The sequence below is a fragment of the Prionailurus viverrinus genome, chromosome E2 (assembly GCF_022837055.1).
Source record: "Prionailurus viverrinus isolate Anna chromosome E2, UM_Priviv_1.0, whole genome shotgun sequence".
Classification (NCBI taxonomy): domain Eukaryota; kingdom Metazoa; phylum Chordata; class Mammalia; order Carnivora; family Felidae; genus Prionailurus; species Prionailurus viverrinus.
In genome coordinates, this window is record NC_062575.1 from 36,872,965 (window position 1) to 36,894,223 (window position 21,259).

At 38.6% G+C, this 21,259-nt stretch overlaps 1 protein-coding gene across 18 annotated transcripts in view; it reads right to left on the bottom strand.

Annotated features, from left to right (window-relative positions):
• Window positions 1–21,259, bottom strand: part of PHKB (phosphorylase kinase regulatory subunit beta) — a 262,064-nt gene that overhangs the window by 49,789 nt on the left and 191,016 nt on the right. For all 18 annotated transcript variants that reach the window (XR_007147237.1, XM_047834570.1, XM_047834577.1 and 15 more), the window contains 2 exons: window positions 755–810; window positions 136–229 (listed from right to left, as the gene is read on the bottom strand). Coding sequence is in view for 17 of the 18 variants with exons in the window: in XM_047834570.1 (XP_047690526.1) it covers window positions 136–229; window positions 755–810 (150 nt within the window). In the remaining variant the exon portion in view is untranslated. The remainder of the gene's footprint in view (window positions 1–135; window positions 230–754; window positions 811–21,259) is intronic.

The window sequence follows — 21,259 nt, forward strand, 5'->3', positions numbered from 1 at the left end:
CTTAATTAGAAAGGCTTTTAGATTAATGACCCTATTTCAGAATCGGGCTTTAACTATGCCACCTGACTGTAAACTAAGTGTAATAATCATGCTCTAGTACCTCCACAAAGTCAACAAAGAAGCAGAATCACTTACTTTCACCAGTTCCTGCTGAGCCCAAATCTGAATGGGCTCTACCTGTTGAGGTGTTTGAGTCTGAATACCATACGTGTTGAGGAAAACTTGAAGGCTAAAGAAAATAGGGAAAAAAATGAGAGACATTTTTAGGCAATGCATGTAAAGTGTGGAGAATGGTGGAGGAGAAAGAGGAGGAGAGAGATGAGACTACACTAGCTTGGAGAACGTTTTCATTTATTAACACGAGCAATATGCCATCTGCCCTGGGTTCCAGAGGCCCTCTTGGGTTCTTCACAAGGTATTAGATGGGAGCTCTGAGGGCTGGAAGAAAGAGTAAGCACTGATTTTGGGAATCTCCATTATTTATTGCACTAACTTCTCAAAACTACACCCTAGACAACACTGGCACAGGTCACAGTCTTTAATATTCACATCAACTAAAACAAAGTTATTTTTAATCATGAAAAGATTGTTGTTCTGGCACTTAAAGTAACATTAATGACAGACATCCTTGAAACCCTGTCAAGGGGTTTGTGAAATTAATCTCTCCCAAGAGACTCAATATTGCAACATAAAGCAGTAAGCCCCCCAACCTCCCACTTCCCAAAGGAACACACCACCCATCTGGGTTTCATACCGTTGACTTTCTGCTATGAGTGCTACGTGAACTACCAAATCATTTTCCAGTGGGCCCTGTAATACAGAATAAGGGGTGGGGGGGACATTTTAAAAGATCCAGTCATCATCAGATACAATGAGAATCAAGGACAATATTAACCATCTCTAAGCAGTTCATTAAAATGATGAACACCTACTGGCTCCATGCAGTCACCTCTCTTTCCTTGCTCTCCACTATCTACTAATCAATTTGATGGTGTAGACAGAGTAATGGAACACCAAGGAACGGAAAGCCATAAATCTCACCGCTACCAGAGGGGCTAGCCTGTCAGGACTATTTTGAATGATGCATAAGAGTAGTCTGGGGACTGAGAGTCATTTTCCATCATTTAACTCTGGAGGAAAAGGGAGGAACTAAAAATAAAAACCCAGCTTACGTATTCTCTATTAAAAATGATCGTGAGTTAAAACTGTTCATTTGGTATCTTAATCACATATAAGGCTATTCTCTTTCTTGTTAGCCAATTTTTCTTTGGCACCTATAATCAAAATAGCTTTATTCTAATATATAATTCCTATACTAGAGAATGAAGTACCCAGTTGACTATGTAATTAACACTTTGTTCAATAAATACAAGCTGTTGGGCTTAATAGTTCTAATCAAAGAGAGTGTTGGATATTTGCTACTCCTTCTTGTGTGTGTAAGGAAAAGATTCACTATAGCATATATTATACACGGCTAAAATGAACCCAATTTTGAGCATGTATTAATTAACAGAGAACATTAAGAAGCATCAATAAATTACAGTATTAGGAAGCTCTGAAAATACTGATCAAATATAATTCCTTTATAGTAATGAATCCAACATTCCCAATAGTATGCTGTAAAATGTTTGATTTACCATCAGTCAGTTACCCTCTATGGTATTCAATATGTCACTAGAATTTATGTATGATGGAAAGCAAGAAATACCAGAATACATATATCAGCAGTAAATATCCTACAATCAAAAGGATGGTTCCCAGAATCATCGTGAAAATGCATTTCAGGCAGACTTCCATATGATTTAAATGAATATATAGGAGAAAATGAGATATAACAACCCAACAAAAATAAATATACATTAAAAATGCCATAAGTTCTATTTTTATTTGATAAAGACCTTAAAAGTTAATGTTACTCAGAAGAATGAGAAAAAATTAATTATTCAGAATCTCATCAAGATTTCTAACACATTAAGTCTTATTTCTCTCAGATGAAATCTAGTATTTACTTCATCAAAAGGAGTAACCTTAGAGTGGGCAATTATCTACAATCTTCAAGACAATTAGAGATTCTTAAATAAAAAACAAATGAATACATATACAAGAATGCGGATGATATTTCAGTAACAATAAATAAGGCAGCTTACAGATCCTAATTGGCAAATTGGTATCTTCTTTTTGAATCACAGACCTGTTTAGGATAATGTTGTTTCCATTTGTATGACAGAGTACTTAGATCTAAAATTCTCCCTACACACGTTGAATCATAATGAGTATTTGGTTAGGGGACTATATTTGGTTGAAGAATTTTTTCATTGTAAAAACTCAGCATTTCAGAAATTTCTAATTCACAAACCTTCTATGCTGATCTTAGGCCTTCAACCACAGCCCAAGTGGGACCTTTCACCTCATTTCTACCCACAGACAGAATTCAGCATGTACAATCTCAACCCAGTAATTCTCTTCCTTTCATTGCCAAAGTTGGAACCATCTTTTCTGTTTTCACCATTTTCTTCAAAGCACCAGCATTGTTGTCTAAACTAATGAAGTCTCTCTGAAAACATCCTAATAGGAGTTGTTAAATTCTATTTCTGAATGGTATTTCCCTTAATATTACTATAATATTTTCTGCTTTTAGGTTTGTGAAGTGTACACATATACATATGCATACAGATACTGAAGGCCTGTATGGTACTGGTATTCTCCATTTTACCTGTATTTATGTACTCATCAAGGCATTCTAATATACAAGGCCTCATGTTAGGGCCTGATATTGCAAGAGGAAAACAACCCAGTATCCCTCCATGAGGAGTTTAGAGTATACTGGGACATATGAACAACAGGTATTTATTATCACATAAAAGTATTTCACTGATAGCTTCCTTTGGTAGTATAGATCTACCTTATTTTTGAAAAAATGGCTGTAGGGCATTACGTTATATGGACATACCATAATTTATTTAAGGAATGTTTATTTTGGTGGACATTTAGGTGGTTTCCAATATTTCACTTCTGCAGAGAATAATATAATAATTGTCCTTATCTTGGAGAATTGCTAAGGATTTAGGGAGAGAACAAACTGCTAAGCACAGTATTTGGCACATAACAAAAATAAAGGGCACTAATACTTGCTGCAGTTGTACTTATTATTTTCACAGTTATCCTAGGACAGCTGCTCCTCTCCTCCTTGTTGAGATTTGCTGTAATACCTGTGTCAACTTAAATCTCTTTGGCTTCCATCATTCTAACACATTAGGACCATCCATGATCCCGTTTTTGTACGGCTAGTTCTTCTCCAAAGAATTCCAAACAACTTTTAAAAGAAATCCTCAGGTGACTTACCACTTTCCAATTTTTTCTTTTATTTCTCAAACATAGACTACAGCTATTTTCTTACCTTTCTTGCCTCTATAATTCTGCACTTTGCCTTCCAACATACTTTGCCTTTAGAGACGGAAATCCTTACACTTAAGTCCTTGGTTTTCTACTCATTGCACTTCTCTTTCCTTGTCTCTCTCACCAAACTCAATCACTCTGTAGCTTTAGTTACCACCTCTAAGCAGATGATTTCATATTTATATTTCTAGTCTTAAACTTTCTCTGAGTTCCAGTGCCCATATTTTTAAGTGCTTTCTGGACATTTTCTCTTGGCTATTTCCAAAGGTAAAAATTCTAAAATTCAACTCCTCACTAACCCTATCTCCACCCCAAACAAGCTCACTTCCAGCTCAGAATGTCAGAATCATCTTTGACTCCTGATTATTACCCTCCGTATCCAATTTGCCACCAAAATCCTGTTAAATCTTTTCTTCATAAAGTGTCTTGAACATTCTTTTCTTTTCCTTTCTATAGCGATATTCAGGATTGGAAAGTACCAACAATAGCAACAAACACTTTATGTAACATTTGACATTCTATGTGCAGGGTATGGTACTAACAAACCATTATTTTATAATAACAAACCATTATTTCCATTTTCCAGGTAATGAAACCGACACAAAGAAAGCTTAAGTAACCTATCCAGCAAACAGCAAACAACAGGGCTAGAATTTAGATCCAAGATCTTATGGAGAAGATGGCGCCATAGGAGGACATTAGGCTCACTGTGTCCTACTGATCACTTAGATTCTACCCACATCTGCCTAAATAACCCAGAAAACTGCCAGAAGACTAGCAGAATGGACTCTCTGGAGCCAAGCGTAGACAAGAGGCTGATGGAAGAAGGTAGGAAGGGTGGAGAGGTGGTGCACGCTAGATGGACTGGCGGGAGGGAGCTGGGGTGGTGGAGGGGCAGCCCCCGCCCGCAGAGCAGAGCCCCTGAGTCTGACTTGCAAAAGTGGACGGGCCGGATGGAGTGAGTTCTGACAGCCAGCGGGACTTAACATCTGGAATGTTATAAGTCAACAGTTCTGCTTGGACAGCAGGAGGGCAAGAGGACATCCGGAGGGAGAGGTGTTGAGCCCTGGAAGACAGAGCTCAGCTCGGCAGGGAACAAAGGGGCTGGCCAGGGCCATCTCCCTCTCCCATCCCATAGACGAAATCCCAAAAGGAACCAGCTCCCATCACCAAACTTACTTGCATAGCGCAAACACCCAACGCTGTGCTTCTCTGGACCCATGCCTCCGATGGGTCTGCCTGCCTGCCTCCCTCACAGTGCTGCAGGGCCTCTCCCCAGGGGATTACTGATGGCAAAGCCAGCTAAGCCTGCCCCTCCCACCCCTGTGCACCTTGCGGATCCACCCTGGCTAACACGCCAGATGCCATCAAAGCAGCACCATAAGCCTGGGAGTGTGCAAGTAGCCCAGACAGGGGCCACACCACTCCACAGTGAGTCCTGCCCCTGGGAGAGGGTAAGGTAAGGTAAACACCAGTCTGACTGAGGCCCCGCCCACCAAACAAGTTACTCCACACAGCACAGGAAGTGCCCTGCAGTTCCATGCCACTCCAGGGACTATTCTAAATGATGAAATGGAAGAATTCTGCTGAAAAGAAACTCCAGGAAGTAGCGAGACCTAACGAATTGATCAAAAACAATTTAAGCAATATAACAGAACAAGAATTGAGAATAATAGTCATAAAATTAATCACTGGGCTTGAAAAAAGTATAGAGGACAACAGAGAATCCATTGCTACAAAGATCAGGGGAGTAAGAAACACTCATGAGGAGCTAAAAAATAAAAATGAGGTGCTATAAATGAGGTGCAAAATAAAATGGAGGCGACCACAACTCGGATTGAAGAGGCAGAGGAGAGAATAGGTGAATTAGAACATAAAATTATGGAAAAAAGAGGAAGCTGAGAAAAAGAGAGATAAAAAAATCCAGGAGTATGAGGGGAGAATTAGAGAACTAAGCGATACAATCAAAAGGAACAATATCCGTATAATAGGAATTCCAGATGGGAAGAGAGACAGAAAGGGGCTGAAGGTGTATTTGAACAAATCATGGCTGAAAACTTCCCTGATATGGGGAATGAAACAGGCATTGAAATCCAAGAGGCACAGAGAACTCCCTCCAGACGTAACTTGAATCGATCTTCTGCACGACATATCATAGTGAAACTGGCAAAATACAAGGATAAAGAGAAAACTCTGAAAGCAGCTAGGGATAAACATGCTCTAACATATAAAGGGAGAACGATAAGACTAGTGGCAGATCTACCTACTGAAACTTGGCAGGCCAGAAAGGAATGGCAGGAAATCTTCAATGTGAACAGAAAAAATATGCACCCGAGAATCCTTTATCCAGCAAGTCTGTCATTCAGAATAGAAGGAGAGATAAAGGTCTTCCCAAACAAACAAACATTGAAGGAATTCATCACTACTAAACCAGCCCTACAAGAGATCCTAAGGGGAGTTCTGTGAGTGAAATGTTGCAAGGACCACAAGGACCAGAGACATCACTACAAGCATGAAACCTACAGACATCACAATGACTCTAAACCCATATCTTTCTATAATAACATTGAATGTAAATGGACTAATTGCTCCAACCAAAAGACATAGGGTATCAGAATGGATAAAAAAACAAGACCCATCTATTTGCTGTCTGTCTAAAAGAGACTCCTTTTAGACCTGAGACCTTCAGATTGAAAGTGAGGGGATGGAAAACTATCTATCATGCTACTGGAGGTCAAAATAAAGCTGGAGTAGCCATACTTATATCAGACAAACTAGACTTTAAATTAAAGGCTGTAACAAGAGATGAAGAAGAGCATTATATAATAATTAGAGGGTCTATCCATCAGGAAGAGCTAACAATCATAAATGTCTATGCGCCGAATACAGGAGCCCCCAAATACATAAAACAATTAATCACAAACATAAGCAACCTTATTGATAAGAATGTGGTAATTGCAGGGGACTTTAATACACCACTTACAACAATGGATAGATCATCTAGACACAGGATCAATAAAGAAACAAGGGCCCTGAATGATACATTGGACCAGAAGGATTTGACAGACATATTTAGAACTCTGCATCCCAAAGCAACAGAATATACTTTCTTCTCGAGTGCATATGCAACATTCTCCAAGATAGATTACATACTGGGTCACAAAACAACCCTTCATAAGTATACAAGAATTGAGATCCTACCATGCACACTTTCAGACCACAATGCTCAACCAAAGAAAAAGTCTGGAAAACCTCCAAAAACATGGAGGTTAAAGAACAACCTACTAAAGAATGAGTGGGTCAACCAGGCAATTAGAGAAGAAATTAAAAAATATATGGAAACAAATGAAAATGAAAATACAACAATCCAAACTCTTTGGGATGCAGCGAAGACAGTCCTGAAAGGAAAATAATTGCAGTCCAGGCGTATCTTAAGAAACAAGAAAAATCCCAAACACAAAATCTAACAGCACACCTAAAGAAAATAGAAGCAGATCAACAAAGACACCCCAAACCCAGCAGAAGAAGAGAAATAATAAAGATCAGAGCAGAATTAAACAATATAGAATCTAAAAAAAACTGTAGAGCAGATCAATGAAACCAAGAGTTGGTTTTTTGAAAAAATAAACAAAATTGATAAACCTCTAGGCAGGCTTCTCAAAAAGAAAAGGGAGATGACCCAAATTGATAAAATTGTGAATTAAAATGGAATTATTACAACCAATCCCTCAGAAACACAAGCAGTTATCAGGGAATACTATGAAAAACCATATGCCAACAAACTGGACAACCTGGAAGAAATGGACAAATTCCTAATCACCCACACACTTCCAAAACTCAAACAGAAAGAAATAGAAAACTTGAACACACCCATAACCAGCAAAGAAATTAAATCAGTTATCAAAAATCTCCCAACAAATGAGTCCAGGACCAGAAGGCTTCCCAGGGGAATTCTACCAGACATTTAAAGCAGAGATAAAACCTATCCTTGTCAAGCTGTTCCAAAAAATAGGAAGGGAAGGGAAACTTCCAGACTCATTCTATGAAGCCAGCATTACTTTGATTCCTAAACCAGACAGAGACCCAGCAAAAAAAGAGAACTACAGGCCAATATCCCCGATGAATATAGATGCAAAAATTCTCAATAAGATACTAGCAAATAGAATTCAACAGCATATAAAAAGAATTATTCACCATGATCAAGTGGGATTCATTCCTGGGCTGCAGGGCTGGTTCAACATTCACAAATCAATGTGATACATCACATTAATAAAAGAAAAGATAAGAACAATATGACCCTGTCAATCGATGCAGAAAAAGCATTTGACAAAATTCAGCATCCTTTCTTAATAAAAACCCTTAAGAAAGTCGGGCTAGAAGGAACATACTTAAAGATCATAAAAGCCATTTATGAAAAGCCCACAGCTAATATCATCCTCAATGGGGAAAAACTGAGAGCTTTTTCCCTGAGATCAGGAACACGACAGGGATGTCCACTCTCACCACTGTTGTTTAACATAGTGTTGGAAGTTCTAGCATCAGCAATCAGGCAACAAAAGGAAATCAAAGGCATCAAAATTGGCAATGCTGGAAGTCAAGCTTTCACTTTATGCAGATGACATGATATGATACATGGAAAACCCAACAGACTCCACTAAAAGTCTCCTAGAACTGATACATGAATTCAGCAAAGTCGCAGGATACAAAATAATGTAGAGAAATCAGTTGCATTCTTATACACTCATAATGAAGCAACAGAAAGACAAATAAACTGATCCCACTCACAACTGCACCAAGAAGCATAAAATACCTAGGAATAAACCTAACCAAAGATGTAAAGATCTGTATGCTGAAAACTATAGAAAGCTTATGAAGGAAATTGAAGAAGATATAAAGAAATGGAAAACATTCCGTGCTGATGGATTGGAAGAATAAATATTGTCAAAATGTCAATACTATCCAAAGCTATCTACACATTCAATGCAATCCCAATCAAAATTGCACCAGCATTCTTCTCGAAACTAGAACAAGCAATCCTAAAATCTGTATGGAACCACAAAAGGCCCTGAATAGCCAAAGTAATTTTGAAGAAGAAGACCAAAGCAGGAGGCATCACAATCCCAAACTTTAGCCTCTACTACAACACTGTAATCATCAAGATAGCATGCTATTGGCACAAAAACAGACACATAGACCAATGGAATAGAATAGAAACCCCAGAACTAGACCCACAAATGTATGGTCAACTAATCTTTGACAAAGCGGAAAGAATATCCAATGGAAAAAAGACAGTCTCTTTAACAAATGGTGCTGGGAGAACTGGACAGCAACATGCAGAAGGTTGAAACTAGACCACTTTCTTACACCATTCACAAAAATAAACTCAAAATGGATAAAGGACCTGAATGTGAGACAGGAAACCATTAAAACCCTAGAGGAGAAAGCAGGAAAAAATCTCTCTGATCTCAGCTGCAGCAATTTCTTACTTGACACATCCCCAAAGGCAAGGAAATTAAAAGCAAAAATGAACTATTGGGACCTCATGAAGATAAAAAGCTTCTGCACAGCAAAGGAAACAACCAACAAAACTAAAAGGCAACCAACGGAATGGGAAAAGATATTTGCAAATGACATATCAGACAAAGGGCTAGTATCCAAAATCTGTAAAGAGCTCACCAAACTCCACACCTGAAAAACAAATAATCCAGTGAAGAAATGGGCAGAAAACATGAATAGACACTTCTCTAAAGAAGACATCCGGATGGCCAACAGGCACATGAAAAGATGTCAACATCGCTCCTCATCAGGGAAATACATATCAAAACCACACTCAGTTACCACCTCATGCCAGTCAGAGTGGCTAAAATGAACCAATCAGGAGACTATAGATGCTGGCAAGGATGTGGAGAAATGGGAACCCTCTTGCACTGTTGGGTGGAATGCAAACTGATGCAGCTGTTCTGGAAAACAGTGTGGAGGTTCCTCAAAACATTAAAATTAGATCTACCCTATGACCCAGCAATAGCACTGCTAGGAATTTACCCAAGGGATACAGGAGTGCTGATGCATAGGGGCACTTGTACCCCAATGTTTACAGCGGCACTCTCAACAATTGCCATATTCTGGAAAGAGCCTAAATGTCCATCAACTGATGAATGGATAAAGAAATTGTGGTTCACATACACAATGGAATACAACGTGGCAATGAGAAAGAATGAAATCTGGCCTTTTGTAGCAACGTGGATGGAACTGGAGAGTGTTATGCTAAGTGAAATAAGTCATACAGAGAAAGATAGATACCATATGTTTTCACTCTTATGTGGATCCTGAGAAAGTTAGTAGAAGACCATTGGGGAGGGGAAGGAAAAAAAAAAGAGGTTAGAGAGGGAGGGAGCCAAACCATAAGAGACTCTTAAAAACTGAGAACAAACTGAGGGTTGATGGGGGGTGGAAGGGAGGGGGGGTGGGTGATGGGTATTGAGGAGGGCACCTGTTGGGATGAGCACTGGGTGTTGTATGGAAACCAATTTGACAATAAATTTCATATTTAAAAAAATTTTTAAAAACAGATCCAACAAGTTTGCAGAATCTGTGCTCATATTCACTCACTTATTTTGTCTCTCAGAGAGTGGAAAAGGGTGGGTGTTAAGACTGGAAAGATCCACATACAAATCCTATTTTATTACTTTATCCTGGCACGATATGGGTCATCTAATAGATGCCTTAAATTTGTTATGGACAAGACTGAGCCACTGAATTCCATCTTTAGAACGACTCATCCGCAAAGTATTTCTTGTGTCTTTAAGGCCCCACACTATGTACTCATTTGATCTGGCAAATAATATGTAAGTCATTCTCAAATCCTTTTTCCTTCAAACCTTCTAAACAACAACAACAACAACAACAACAACAACAACAACAACAACAACATAACACTTATTGAGGACTATGTAACCATAGTAAATTACTCATTAAAACACCCATACTAGGTAGGTTCCTATTATTATTCTCATTTACTGATGAGACAACTGAAGCATGGAGTAGTTAAAAACTTAGCCAATATCACACAGATAATAAATGGAAAAGGGGGAATTCATATCTGGGCAATTTCATCTATCTCTTAAACATTATAGTGTCTGCCTATCTAATGTGTGAATTCACCAATCAGTTACATGGTTCCACTTGTAAAGCATGTCTCAAACACATCACTTCTGTCACAATCACCTCTGCTACCAACCTCTACTCAAAGTCACCATGATCTTTCAGTTGATCAATTAACTGTGTAACTACCTCAGTCTTATCTCACCATGCACAGTCCCCCATCCTGCAAACAGCAATGAGGAGATTTTTTTCAGGAAGTGGCATTTGATGGGATGGGCACTGGGTGTTATATGTAAGTGATGAATCTTTGGGTTCTACTCCTAAAACCAATACTACACTGTATGTTAACTAACAAAAATTTAACTAAATAATTTTTTTTAAGTGTAAATCATACCATCTCACCACCACCTCACCCCACCCCACCTCCAGGCATACATACATGGACACTCTGTTTATAACTCTCCAGTGGTTTCCTATTGCCCACAGAATAAGAACCAAACTGCTTACCATGACCTACCATGGCTTGCATGACCTAGCTCCAAGCATACCTCTTCTTACTCATTCTTCCTCCCTTCCTTCACCATGTTTAAGCCACAAGATGTTGTGTCTGTGGCTTGAACATGCCAGCTGTGTTCCTATCACTGGGCCTCTGCACTTGTTGAACTTCTGTTTGGAATGTTTTTCCTTCCAATTGTTTCGAGAATGCCTTTTTGTTATGCAGGTCTCAGCCATTATCCCTTCCACAGAAAGGCCTTCTCTCTAAGACAGCCAGCCCCTCTATCATTTTACCTTACTTATTTTGTCTACATCATAGTACTTGCCAGCTCCAAAAATTATATTACATTATTTACATAAATGCTCAGTGTTATTCATTCCCACCAGAAAGTAGCTTCCTAAAGACAGGAACCTTGATCTATCTTATCCATTGTTATGCCCCAATTGCCTAGAAGAAAACCTGAGCATATAGTTGGTGCTTACTATTTGTTAAATGACTGCCCAAGCAAGTACCTCAATTCTGTTTATCTCTAAAACAGGAATAATGATATGTAATATGCCTACTACACAGGGGGAGAATCAATAAAAAATATTACTGATCTCCTAAACACATGATATTTACACTATTTGTTCTGTGATAATCTGTGTCAACTAACCTCGCTAAACCTGTTTCTTCACTGGTACACTGGAATAAAAGTATCTATTTCATAGGATTATGAAGATAATAGAGAGCACATATAAGCATTTAACACAGTATCTCACATATTGTCTTAAGTGTTCAAAAAACATTAGCCTTCTCATCAACTCCAGAAGTATAACCACAATCCTTGACTTTCTGTTTCATACTTGCCTCTGCCCATCTTCCGTACTTTATGGCCAGGCTAATTTTCTTATATCAGTGATTTGCACAAAGGAAGTGGTCAAAAAATATTTGTTGAATGAATGAAGAAAAGGGAGGAAATATGAGTGAGTAAACATATATCTACGTAATGTTTACGATATCACTTCCATACTCTAAAACCAGTGCTTCCCAAATAAAGCCCCAACTTCCAGAAGACTTTTTACAATGTCACTGCTACCTATGGTTCCCTTATTTCTCTCCCATCTGTTTGCCTGAGAGCACTCCACTGAAAACAGTTCATTCTTGTCCATCTCAAGTTTCTGTCTACTGTTCTTCTGTTATTCTACAGTTGGACTGCTCTTTTCTTCCTGTCTATACAGATCCTGACCCACTTTTTCAATAGTGTCCTCTATAAACTCCCCAAACATCAAGGTGCCCAGAAATCTTCTGTTCCTGTCAGCAAGAGCAGGTATGGTCTGTATGAGTCACTTGACAATATTCATACCATCTCATTGGAAGGCTTTTTGCATGGTTTTAAGTGGTCTATATAACTACAGAGTGAACCCCGTAAGGGGCCCATGTGTTCACTTTTCTTACCTAGCATGTATACACCACCTTATATTAAAAGAAAGACAGTGCTCACTTGGTGGTCTGAAAGAAGAATCTTGTTTTTTAAAGTATTGCTGTTTACATTTATTAATAATACACAAATCACTCCTTGAATACACACAAATATTTACAAATATTGCTATTTTTAACAAAGGGAAATAATCATAACATAGTGTACACATTTATATAAGCCATCAAGGAATGTACACAGGTCATTTTAATCACATGATCGAGAACCAACAACCTGTAGTTGGAAATATTCTGATTTAAAACTTTCACCTTTACAAATGAATCAAGTTAGGTTTAAAAGTTTTATTGTGATAGGGGCGCCTGGGTGGCGCAGTCGGTTAAGCGTCCGACTTCAGCCAGGTCACGATCTCGCGGTCCGTGAGTTCGAGCCCCGCGTCGGGCTCTGGGCTGATGGCTCAGAGACTGGAGCCTGTTTCGGATTCTGTGTCTCCCTCTCTCTCTGCCCCTCCCCCGTTCATGCTCTGTCTCTCTCTGTCCCAAAAATAAATAAACGTTGAAAAAAAAAATTAAAAAAAAAAAAGTTTTATTGTGATAAAAACCACATAACACAAAATTTACCATCTTAACCAGGTTTAAGTGTACAGTAGAAATTTTTATAGCACAACTTGCCCATAAGATAGGCACTACCTATATTAACACTAACTGATCTTGCTAAAAATTTAAACTATGATAATTAAAGCACTGCATGTACATCTGTCTAGATTCTAGTTTTTAAATTACCCAAATCAGGTCAAAGCAGCAAAGCTAGGAGATTTGCAGCTGGGAACTATAAATAAAACAGTGTAATACAACTTTCTAAGGGTATACAGAGAAACTTTAATGTGAATGTGCCCTAATGGTTTCCTTCCCCTTGTTCTGTTTTTAATTTAATTTTTCAACAGATAATTAATTCACATGGTTCAAAATTTCAAAATTATTTAAGTTTTCAGTGAAGTGTCTCTCCTTCCTACTTGTGGCCCCTGCAGATAATTAAGTTTTTTACAAATTGAAGTATTGTAACCCTATATAAAGCAAGGCTATCGGCACCATTTTTCCAACAGCATTTCCCCACTTTGTGTCTGTGTGTCACACTTTGGTAATTCTCACAATATTTCAAATTTTCTCATTATTATTATAGTTGTTATGGTTATCTGTGATCAGTGATCTTTGATGTTATGATTGTAGTTGTTTTGGGGTGCCACAAATTGTGTCCATAAAAGGCAGCAAATTTAACTGATAAATGTTGTGTGTGTTCTGACTGTTCCACTGACTGGCCTGTCTCTTTCCCTCTCCTCAGGCTTCCCTATTCCTTAAGATACAGCAATGTTGAAAGTAAGCCAATTAATAACCCTACAATTGCCTCTAAGTATGCAAGTAAAAGGAAGAGTCATATGTCTCTCATTTTAGACCAAAAGCTAGAAATGATTAAGTTCTGTGAGGAAGGCATATAAGACAGACTGAGAGCTGGGCCTCTTGTGCCAGTTAGTCAGGTTGTAAAAAAAAAAAGGGAAAGTTATTGAAGGAAATGAAAAGTGCTATGCCACAAATGATCTGAAAGTGAAATAGCCTAATTGCTGATATGGAGAAAGTTTTAGTAGTCCTGATAGATCCAACCAGTCACAGCATTCGCTAAGCCAAAACCTAGTTCAGAACAAGGCCCTCAACTCTCTTCAATTCTAAGAAGGCAGAGAGAGATGAGGAAGCTGCAGAAAAGTTTGAAGCTAGCAGAGGTTGTTTCACAAGGTTTAAGGAAAGAAGCCATCTTCATTACATCAAAGTGCAAAGTGAAGCAGCAAGTGCTGATGTAGAAACTGCAGTGAGTTTTCTGGAGGATCTAACTAACATAATTAATAAAGGTGGCTACAATAAACAAAAGGTTTTCAGTGTAGATAAAACCACCTTCTATGTTATCTAAAACTTTGAAAGTTACTTAGAAGAAGTCAATGCCTGGCTTTAAAGCTCCAAAGGACAGGCTGATTCTCTTATTAGAAGCTAATGCAGCCGGTGACTTTAAATTGAAGCCAATGTGCATTTACCATTCTGAAAATCTTAGGGCCCTTAAGAATTATGCTAAATCTACTCTGCCTGTGCACTATAAATGGAACAACAAAAGCTGGATGACAGCTCATATGTTTACAACATGGGTTACTGAATATTTCAAGCCCACTGTTGAGATCTACTGCACAGAGAAAAAAGATTCCTTTCAAAATATAACTGCTCATTGGCCATGCACCTGGTCATCCAAGAGCTCTGATGATGTACAATGAGATTAATGTTTTCATGTATGTTAACACAACATCCATGGATCAAAGAGTAATTTTGACTTTCAAGTCTTATTATTTAAGAAATACATTTCTTAAGGCTATAGATGCCATAGATAGTAATTCCTCTGGTGGGCCTGGGCAAAGTAAATGGAAAACCCTCTGGAAAGGATTCACCATTCTAGATGCCATCAAGAACATTCGTGATTCATGGGAAGGGGTCAAAATACAAACATGAAAAGGAGCTTGGGAGAAGTTTATTCCCACCCTCACAGATAACTTGGAGGGGTTCAATACTTCAGTGGAGAAATATCTGCAGATGTGGTAGAAACAGCAAGAGAACTGAATGAGAAGTGGAGCCTGGAGATGGGACTGAATCTCTGCAATCTCATGATCAAACGTTAACAGATGACGAGTTGCTACTTATGATGATCAAAAAAGTGGTTTCTTGAGATGGAATCTATTCCTGGCAAAGATACTATAAAGATTGTTGAAATGACAACAAAGGATTTAGAATATTACATATACTAGTTGATAAAACAACAGCAGGGTTTGAGAGGATTGTTCCCAATTCTGAAAGAAGTCTTATGGTGGGTAAAATGCTACCAAACAGCATCACATGTTACAGAGAAATCATTATGAAAGAATCAATCAATGTGGCAAGCTTCATTATTGTCTTAGTTTAAGAAATAGCCACAGTCACCCCAACCTTCAGCAACCACCGCCCTGATCAGGCAGCAGCCATCATGATCAAGGCAAGACTCTTCATCAGCAAAAAGATTACGATTTGCTAAAAGCTCAGATGCTAATTATCATTTTTCAGCAATAAAGTATTTTTTAATTCAGGTATATTCAGTGTTGTTTTAGACATAATGCTATTGCACACTAAACACACTACAGTATAGGTAAACATAACTTTTTATATGCACTGGGAAACCAAAATTTCATTTGACTTGCTTGCTGAGATATTTGGTTTATTGCAGTAGTCTGAAGCCAAACCCACAATATCTCTGAGGTATGCCTGCACAACTCATTCATGGAAATAACATGATTTATTAAAATTATTAATAATATTTATATTATTATTTTATTGGTTATATTTGTTTTGAAGTCCAGTTTAGAATGTCAAAAAACTAGTATATCTTGATAGCCTGCTATGTATTATTTAAGAACTATGTTATATAGTGTCACAAGAATTCCCATATTTAAAGATCAGGAAATTGATATGGAGAAAGATGAAATAATTTGTCAAAGGTCATATGTGTAGCCAGTGGTAGAGCTTAAACCTGACTGCAGGTATGTCTATGTCCAAAGTCAATATGGTACATGTCATAGTATATATTTCATAGATTATATGCTAACTGCTATTGTGGTTTGCAGTAGTCTGGGTTCTCCAGAAAGCAGAAATGATAGAGTGTGTGTCTGTGTAAAGAGCAGAAAAAGATTCACTATTAAGAACTGGTTCAGGGGATGCCTGGGTGTATCCGACTTCGGCTCAGGCAATGATCTCACGGTTCGTGGGTTCGAGCCCTATGTCAGGCTCTGCGCTGACAGCTAAGAGCCTGGAGCCTGCTTTGGATTCTCTTTCTCCCTCTCTCTCTGTTCCTCCCCCACTTGCACGTGCTCTCTCTCTCTCTCTCTCTCAAAAAATAAAATAAATAAACACTTAAAAAACTCAAATAAAAAATTTTAAAAGAAAGTGTTGGGGGGCGCCTGGGTGGCTCAGTTGGTTAAGCCTCTGACTTCAGCTCAGGTCACGATCTCACGGTCCGTGAGTTTGAGCCCCGCGTCGGCTCTGGGCTGATGGCTCAGAGCCTGGAGCCTGCTTCTGATTCTGTGTCTCCCTCTCTCTCTGCCCCTCCCCCATTCATGCTCTGTCTCTCTCTGTCTCAAAAGTAAATAAACGTTAAAAAAAAAAAAAGAAAGTGTTGGTTCAGGTAATTATGATGTCTGGTAAGTTCCCAGATTTGCAGTGCAAGTCCCAGGAGAATTGATAGTATAGTTCATCTGAAGGCCAGGAGGCTCAATACTGAGTTCAAATCCAGAGGTAGGAAAAAAGCTGATGTCCCAGTTTCAAGGCCATCAGGCAGGGAAATTCCTCTCTTACTCATGGAAGGGTCAGCCTCTGTGTTCTATTCAGGCTTACATGGATGAAGTCTGCCCACATTAGGGAAAGCAATCTGACTTGCTTAGTCTGAGTTAAATGTTAATCTTGTCCCCAAATACTCTCACCCTCATCCAGAATGTCTGACCAGATATTTGGCACAGTGTGTGCCAGTCAAGCTGACACATAAAATTAACCATCACGTGGTTGCAGGAATGTGTTACAATCATGGGGGGCAGAGTGGCAAGCAAAAGCCATTGTGACCCAACAGTCCACTCTTCATCCATTTGAGATCAGGTTTTAAGAAAACTCAATTCCAACTGTTGTTTAAAAAATACCTATTTTTAATTTGCTTTTTGATAGCATATAATTCTTTTTTTTTCAATATATGAAATTTATTGTCAAATTGGTTTCCATACAACACCCAGTTCTCATCCCAAAAGGTGCCCTCCTCAATACCCATCACCCACCCTCGCCTCCCTCCCACCCCCCCATCAACCCTCAGTTTGTTCTCAGTTTTTAAGAGTCTCTTAAGATAGCATATAATTCTTACATTCTTGGCAATTAAATTTAAAAATTATCTCTTCTATTAAATAATGTATAACAGTATGTAGAATTCATAATTCTTACTTTTGGAACATTGTATTGAACCCTAGTCTAAGCTTTATTTTTTAAATGCCTTATGCTGCATAAAATCATCTATTGTGGTTGGCTTCAATGGGTCTTTTATTGAGAGAAGAGCAAGGGAGGAGGGAGAGAAGGAAAGAAAAAAGAAGCCAACAAATAAACGGGTCACACCTCATCCAAGGCTGGTCTTGCCTCAAGGGTGGTGCACTTGAAACATTCTATGCCTCTGCTTTTGGGGCCTTACAGAAACTCATTTATGCTCATTAGCCTTCCTCAGTAGGTCCTGCCAATAGCCAGCATTTTTTCATTACATTCATTTTTCAGCAAAACCTCATTAGCTGAAGAAACCAAGCAGATGCTTTATACATCTCAATTCCAACTGGAGACACTGCAACCGCAGTATTTTTCCTGTAGGAGCCAAGTAACAGGATATAGCAGTTTGAACACAGGCACATCCTGACTGGAACACATTGGCATCTTGTTCTGACATTTCCAACCAAGCCAAAGCAGCAACATGGAGAAAACTAATAGGGAAGCAGAGAAAAGATAAGTAGAAATACCTGAGGAATAACAACATCAAGCATGGTTAAAAAGCTAACCTCAGCTTAAGAGTAGAGCTGGCCAGGGGAAAAAAATGGCCCTGTAGGATCCTTGTATTTATATGCTGCATTACTGATAATATAAGCTTCCTATTTAAGAGGAAAACAAATGAATTTTAAAAAGTATTCCCAGACCTCAGACACATAGGTTCAAATGCTGGAATGAATAAATTAGACAATGTCTTTTGACAGCAGGACATTCAATGAGTGCAATTATCTTGGAAGAGAATACTGATCATCACTTTGTCACAATGAATTGATTTGTAAAACTGTTTTCACTCCTCTGTAAGCACTTGCTATAACAGGATGTTTCTATATTTTTATCTTAAAGAAATGACAGTGTGAAAGATCTTGCTACTTCTTGGAAACAACGCTAAAATGACTACTCGACCCAGGTGGAGAAAGGCTGACTCATGGTGTTCATACAGCTTTAATCACAACCAGAGGGAAGAACATATTATGAGAACTTCTAGAAACACAACATCAGGAAAGACTGGTAAGATAAAGTGAGACAGGGGAGGCAGAGGTAAAAGGGAGAAGCATAGTCTTCAAAACGCTACTCATTTTCCTCTCAGGGTTTCTGTTGTTTCAAAGGGCCTCAGGTCCCCAGTTACCACCAATGAAAGGCCTCTATATGGTTGACAAAAGGAAACCCCCTATTTGGATTCATGGAGGGAAAGGAAGCAAGTATATAGCAAATGAACTTGCTTTGGTTTTTCCCTTTGGGTATACTGAGTAGATTAGTTACCTGTTGTGTGAGCTGAAAATGTCAGATTTTTATCACCTGGGACTTGGGAAGTGGGTAATGAAAAAGGTATGAGGATGTCTATGAGAAAGACTAGGTGTCAGGACTCCACTTCAGACAGAGCAGTACTATTTTTTTTGTTGCTGTTGTTTTTGTTTTTTTAATTTTAATTCCAGTATAATTAACATAGAGCAGCATAACTTTGAACTACTGTATATGCTGAGATTCTGCCTAAGATTTTGTGTGAAAACAGGTTTCCTTGATAAAAATCAGTAATCCACTTGATGGATAGGCACACTGGGGCCCAGACAGAGGAAATGGCAGACCCAGCAGCAGAATCCAGGTCTCTGGACTGATTTGGTCCAAAGTTCTCTCTACTATGTCAGACTGCTTCATCTTACCGTCTGTACAGTCAACATGTCAGTATGCTAGGGAAATGTCAAACACGTGATTCCACATAGGAGTGGAAATGAATGGACATATGCAGTTACTGCAATGTGAAAGCCACCTAAGAAGGGTGGTTTAAAGGGAGAGGAATATAAAAACCTGTGCTACTTTGTCTTTCGGCATTATATACTCATCCCAAGGACAAGAAGTTTGGGCTGGTAAGACAGTGCAAGGGAGAAAGTGTGGCAAGATTAATAGCCACTGCATTAGAGATCAAACAGCGACAGAGGAATCCAGCAAGCCTTTAGCTATATACAGCTATCTTCACTGGTTGAGGCCAAAATGTTTCTCGTGTGGATTCTCAGTAAGTACCTGACTATGGAGGAGACACTCAACGATCACTCTTAGCAGAGTAAACCTAAATGTCTTCCATTGCTATTTAGCACAATTCAACAGTGTTGTGTACTAGAAATGCTCCTGCCTTAAAGGGTTTTCTCATTCGTTCATTCATCCAGACATCATGGCAGGCACCAGGGATGGCAGAAAGACGGATGAAGAAACACTAACCTTCATGAAGTTCCCATATAACAGAAAAGACAAACTATACATGGAGTTCAGTAGGATACTAAATACAGTGTGCTCTTAAAGGTTGCTCTGAGGGCAAAAGAGGGAGCATCTAATTTAGCCTTAGAGAAATGAGAAGAAATTTATAGTAAAGGTATCTGAGGTGTTTGTTCTTAAAAGATAAAAACTTACCATTGATGAATTTAGTAAGTATTTATCTTCTATTATGTATCAGACAAATAAGACAAAGTCCTTCTCTCATGAAACTTACATTTCAGTGGTGGAGAAAAAATTAAAAAATAAATAAATGTATACATTATTAAATAATAAAAAATGATGATAAATGCCAGGATAAATGTAAAGGGTAATATAATAGAGTGACTGAAGATAGGAGCTACTTTAGATTGATGATCAGAAAATAATCCTCTTAGGGGGTGTCATTAAATTTGAGACTGAATTCAGTAACAAAAAAGGAACAAGATGTGGTAATGAGCACTTCAGGCAGAAGGAATAGCATGTGCAAAGGCCTTGAGATGGAAACACTTGAAAGATTTGAGGAACTGAGAGGAGAATGGTTGGAACAAAGCAGGCAAGCAAAAGAATGATAAGAGATTAAGGTGGAAGTCAGGCCTAGCAGGGCTTACTGAGTCAACAACGTATTCAGTTTTCAACCAAGTGGAATGAAAAACTAGTGAAAGGGTTTCAAACAAAAAAAAAGGCAATGGAATTTACATTTTTAGGATAATAGTATTAAATACATATATTGAACATACTATATAGGCCAGATCCTGCCCAAGTATTTTATCTATATTAACTTATATTAGGATGGCTACCATATAGACATGGTTTGAAGATGGCAGGGTAGACACAAGGAGGTTAGCTGCAGGCTGTAGTTGAGAGATGATGGTGACATGGCTATAGCAATGGGAATGAAGGAGCAAATGGAAAGATTTCAAGAACATTTAGGAAATAGAATTGGCAGGACTGGATTTGGAAGGGGAGAAGTAGTCACATAAGCAGAGAGAAATCAAAAGCACTTCTATACTTTTATAGAGTTTAAAAGAAAGAGGGAGTATTCAATGGTGTTGAATGTCTTGGGGGCAAACACAGTTAAATCTGAAAAGAGATCATTGGATATATCAATTAGAAGGTAATTAGTAACCTTTTGCATGTGGTTTTAGTGTAGTGGTAGTATAAGCAGCCTGATGCTGTACAATGAGTGACTGGGAGTTGAGAAAACAGGAGATGGTGGCAAGTACTTTCCCACAATGTCTGAATGGAAGGAGACAAGGGAAGTCAGAGGCACAGTTCTCTCTCTCTGCCCCTCCCCTGCTCATACTCTGTCTCTTTCTCTCTCAAAAATAAATTAAAAACATAAAAAAGTGGGGGGGGGGCACCTGGGTGGCTCAGTTAACCATCTGGCTTTGGCTCAGGTCATGATATTGTGGTACATGAGTTTGAACCCTGCGTCGGGCTCTGTGCTGACAGCTTAGAGCCTGGAGCCTGCTTCATGGATTCTGA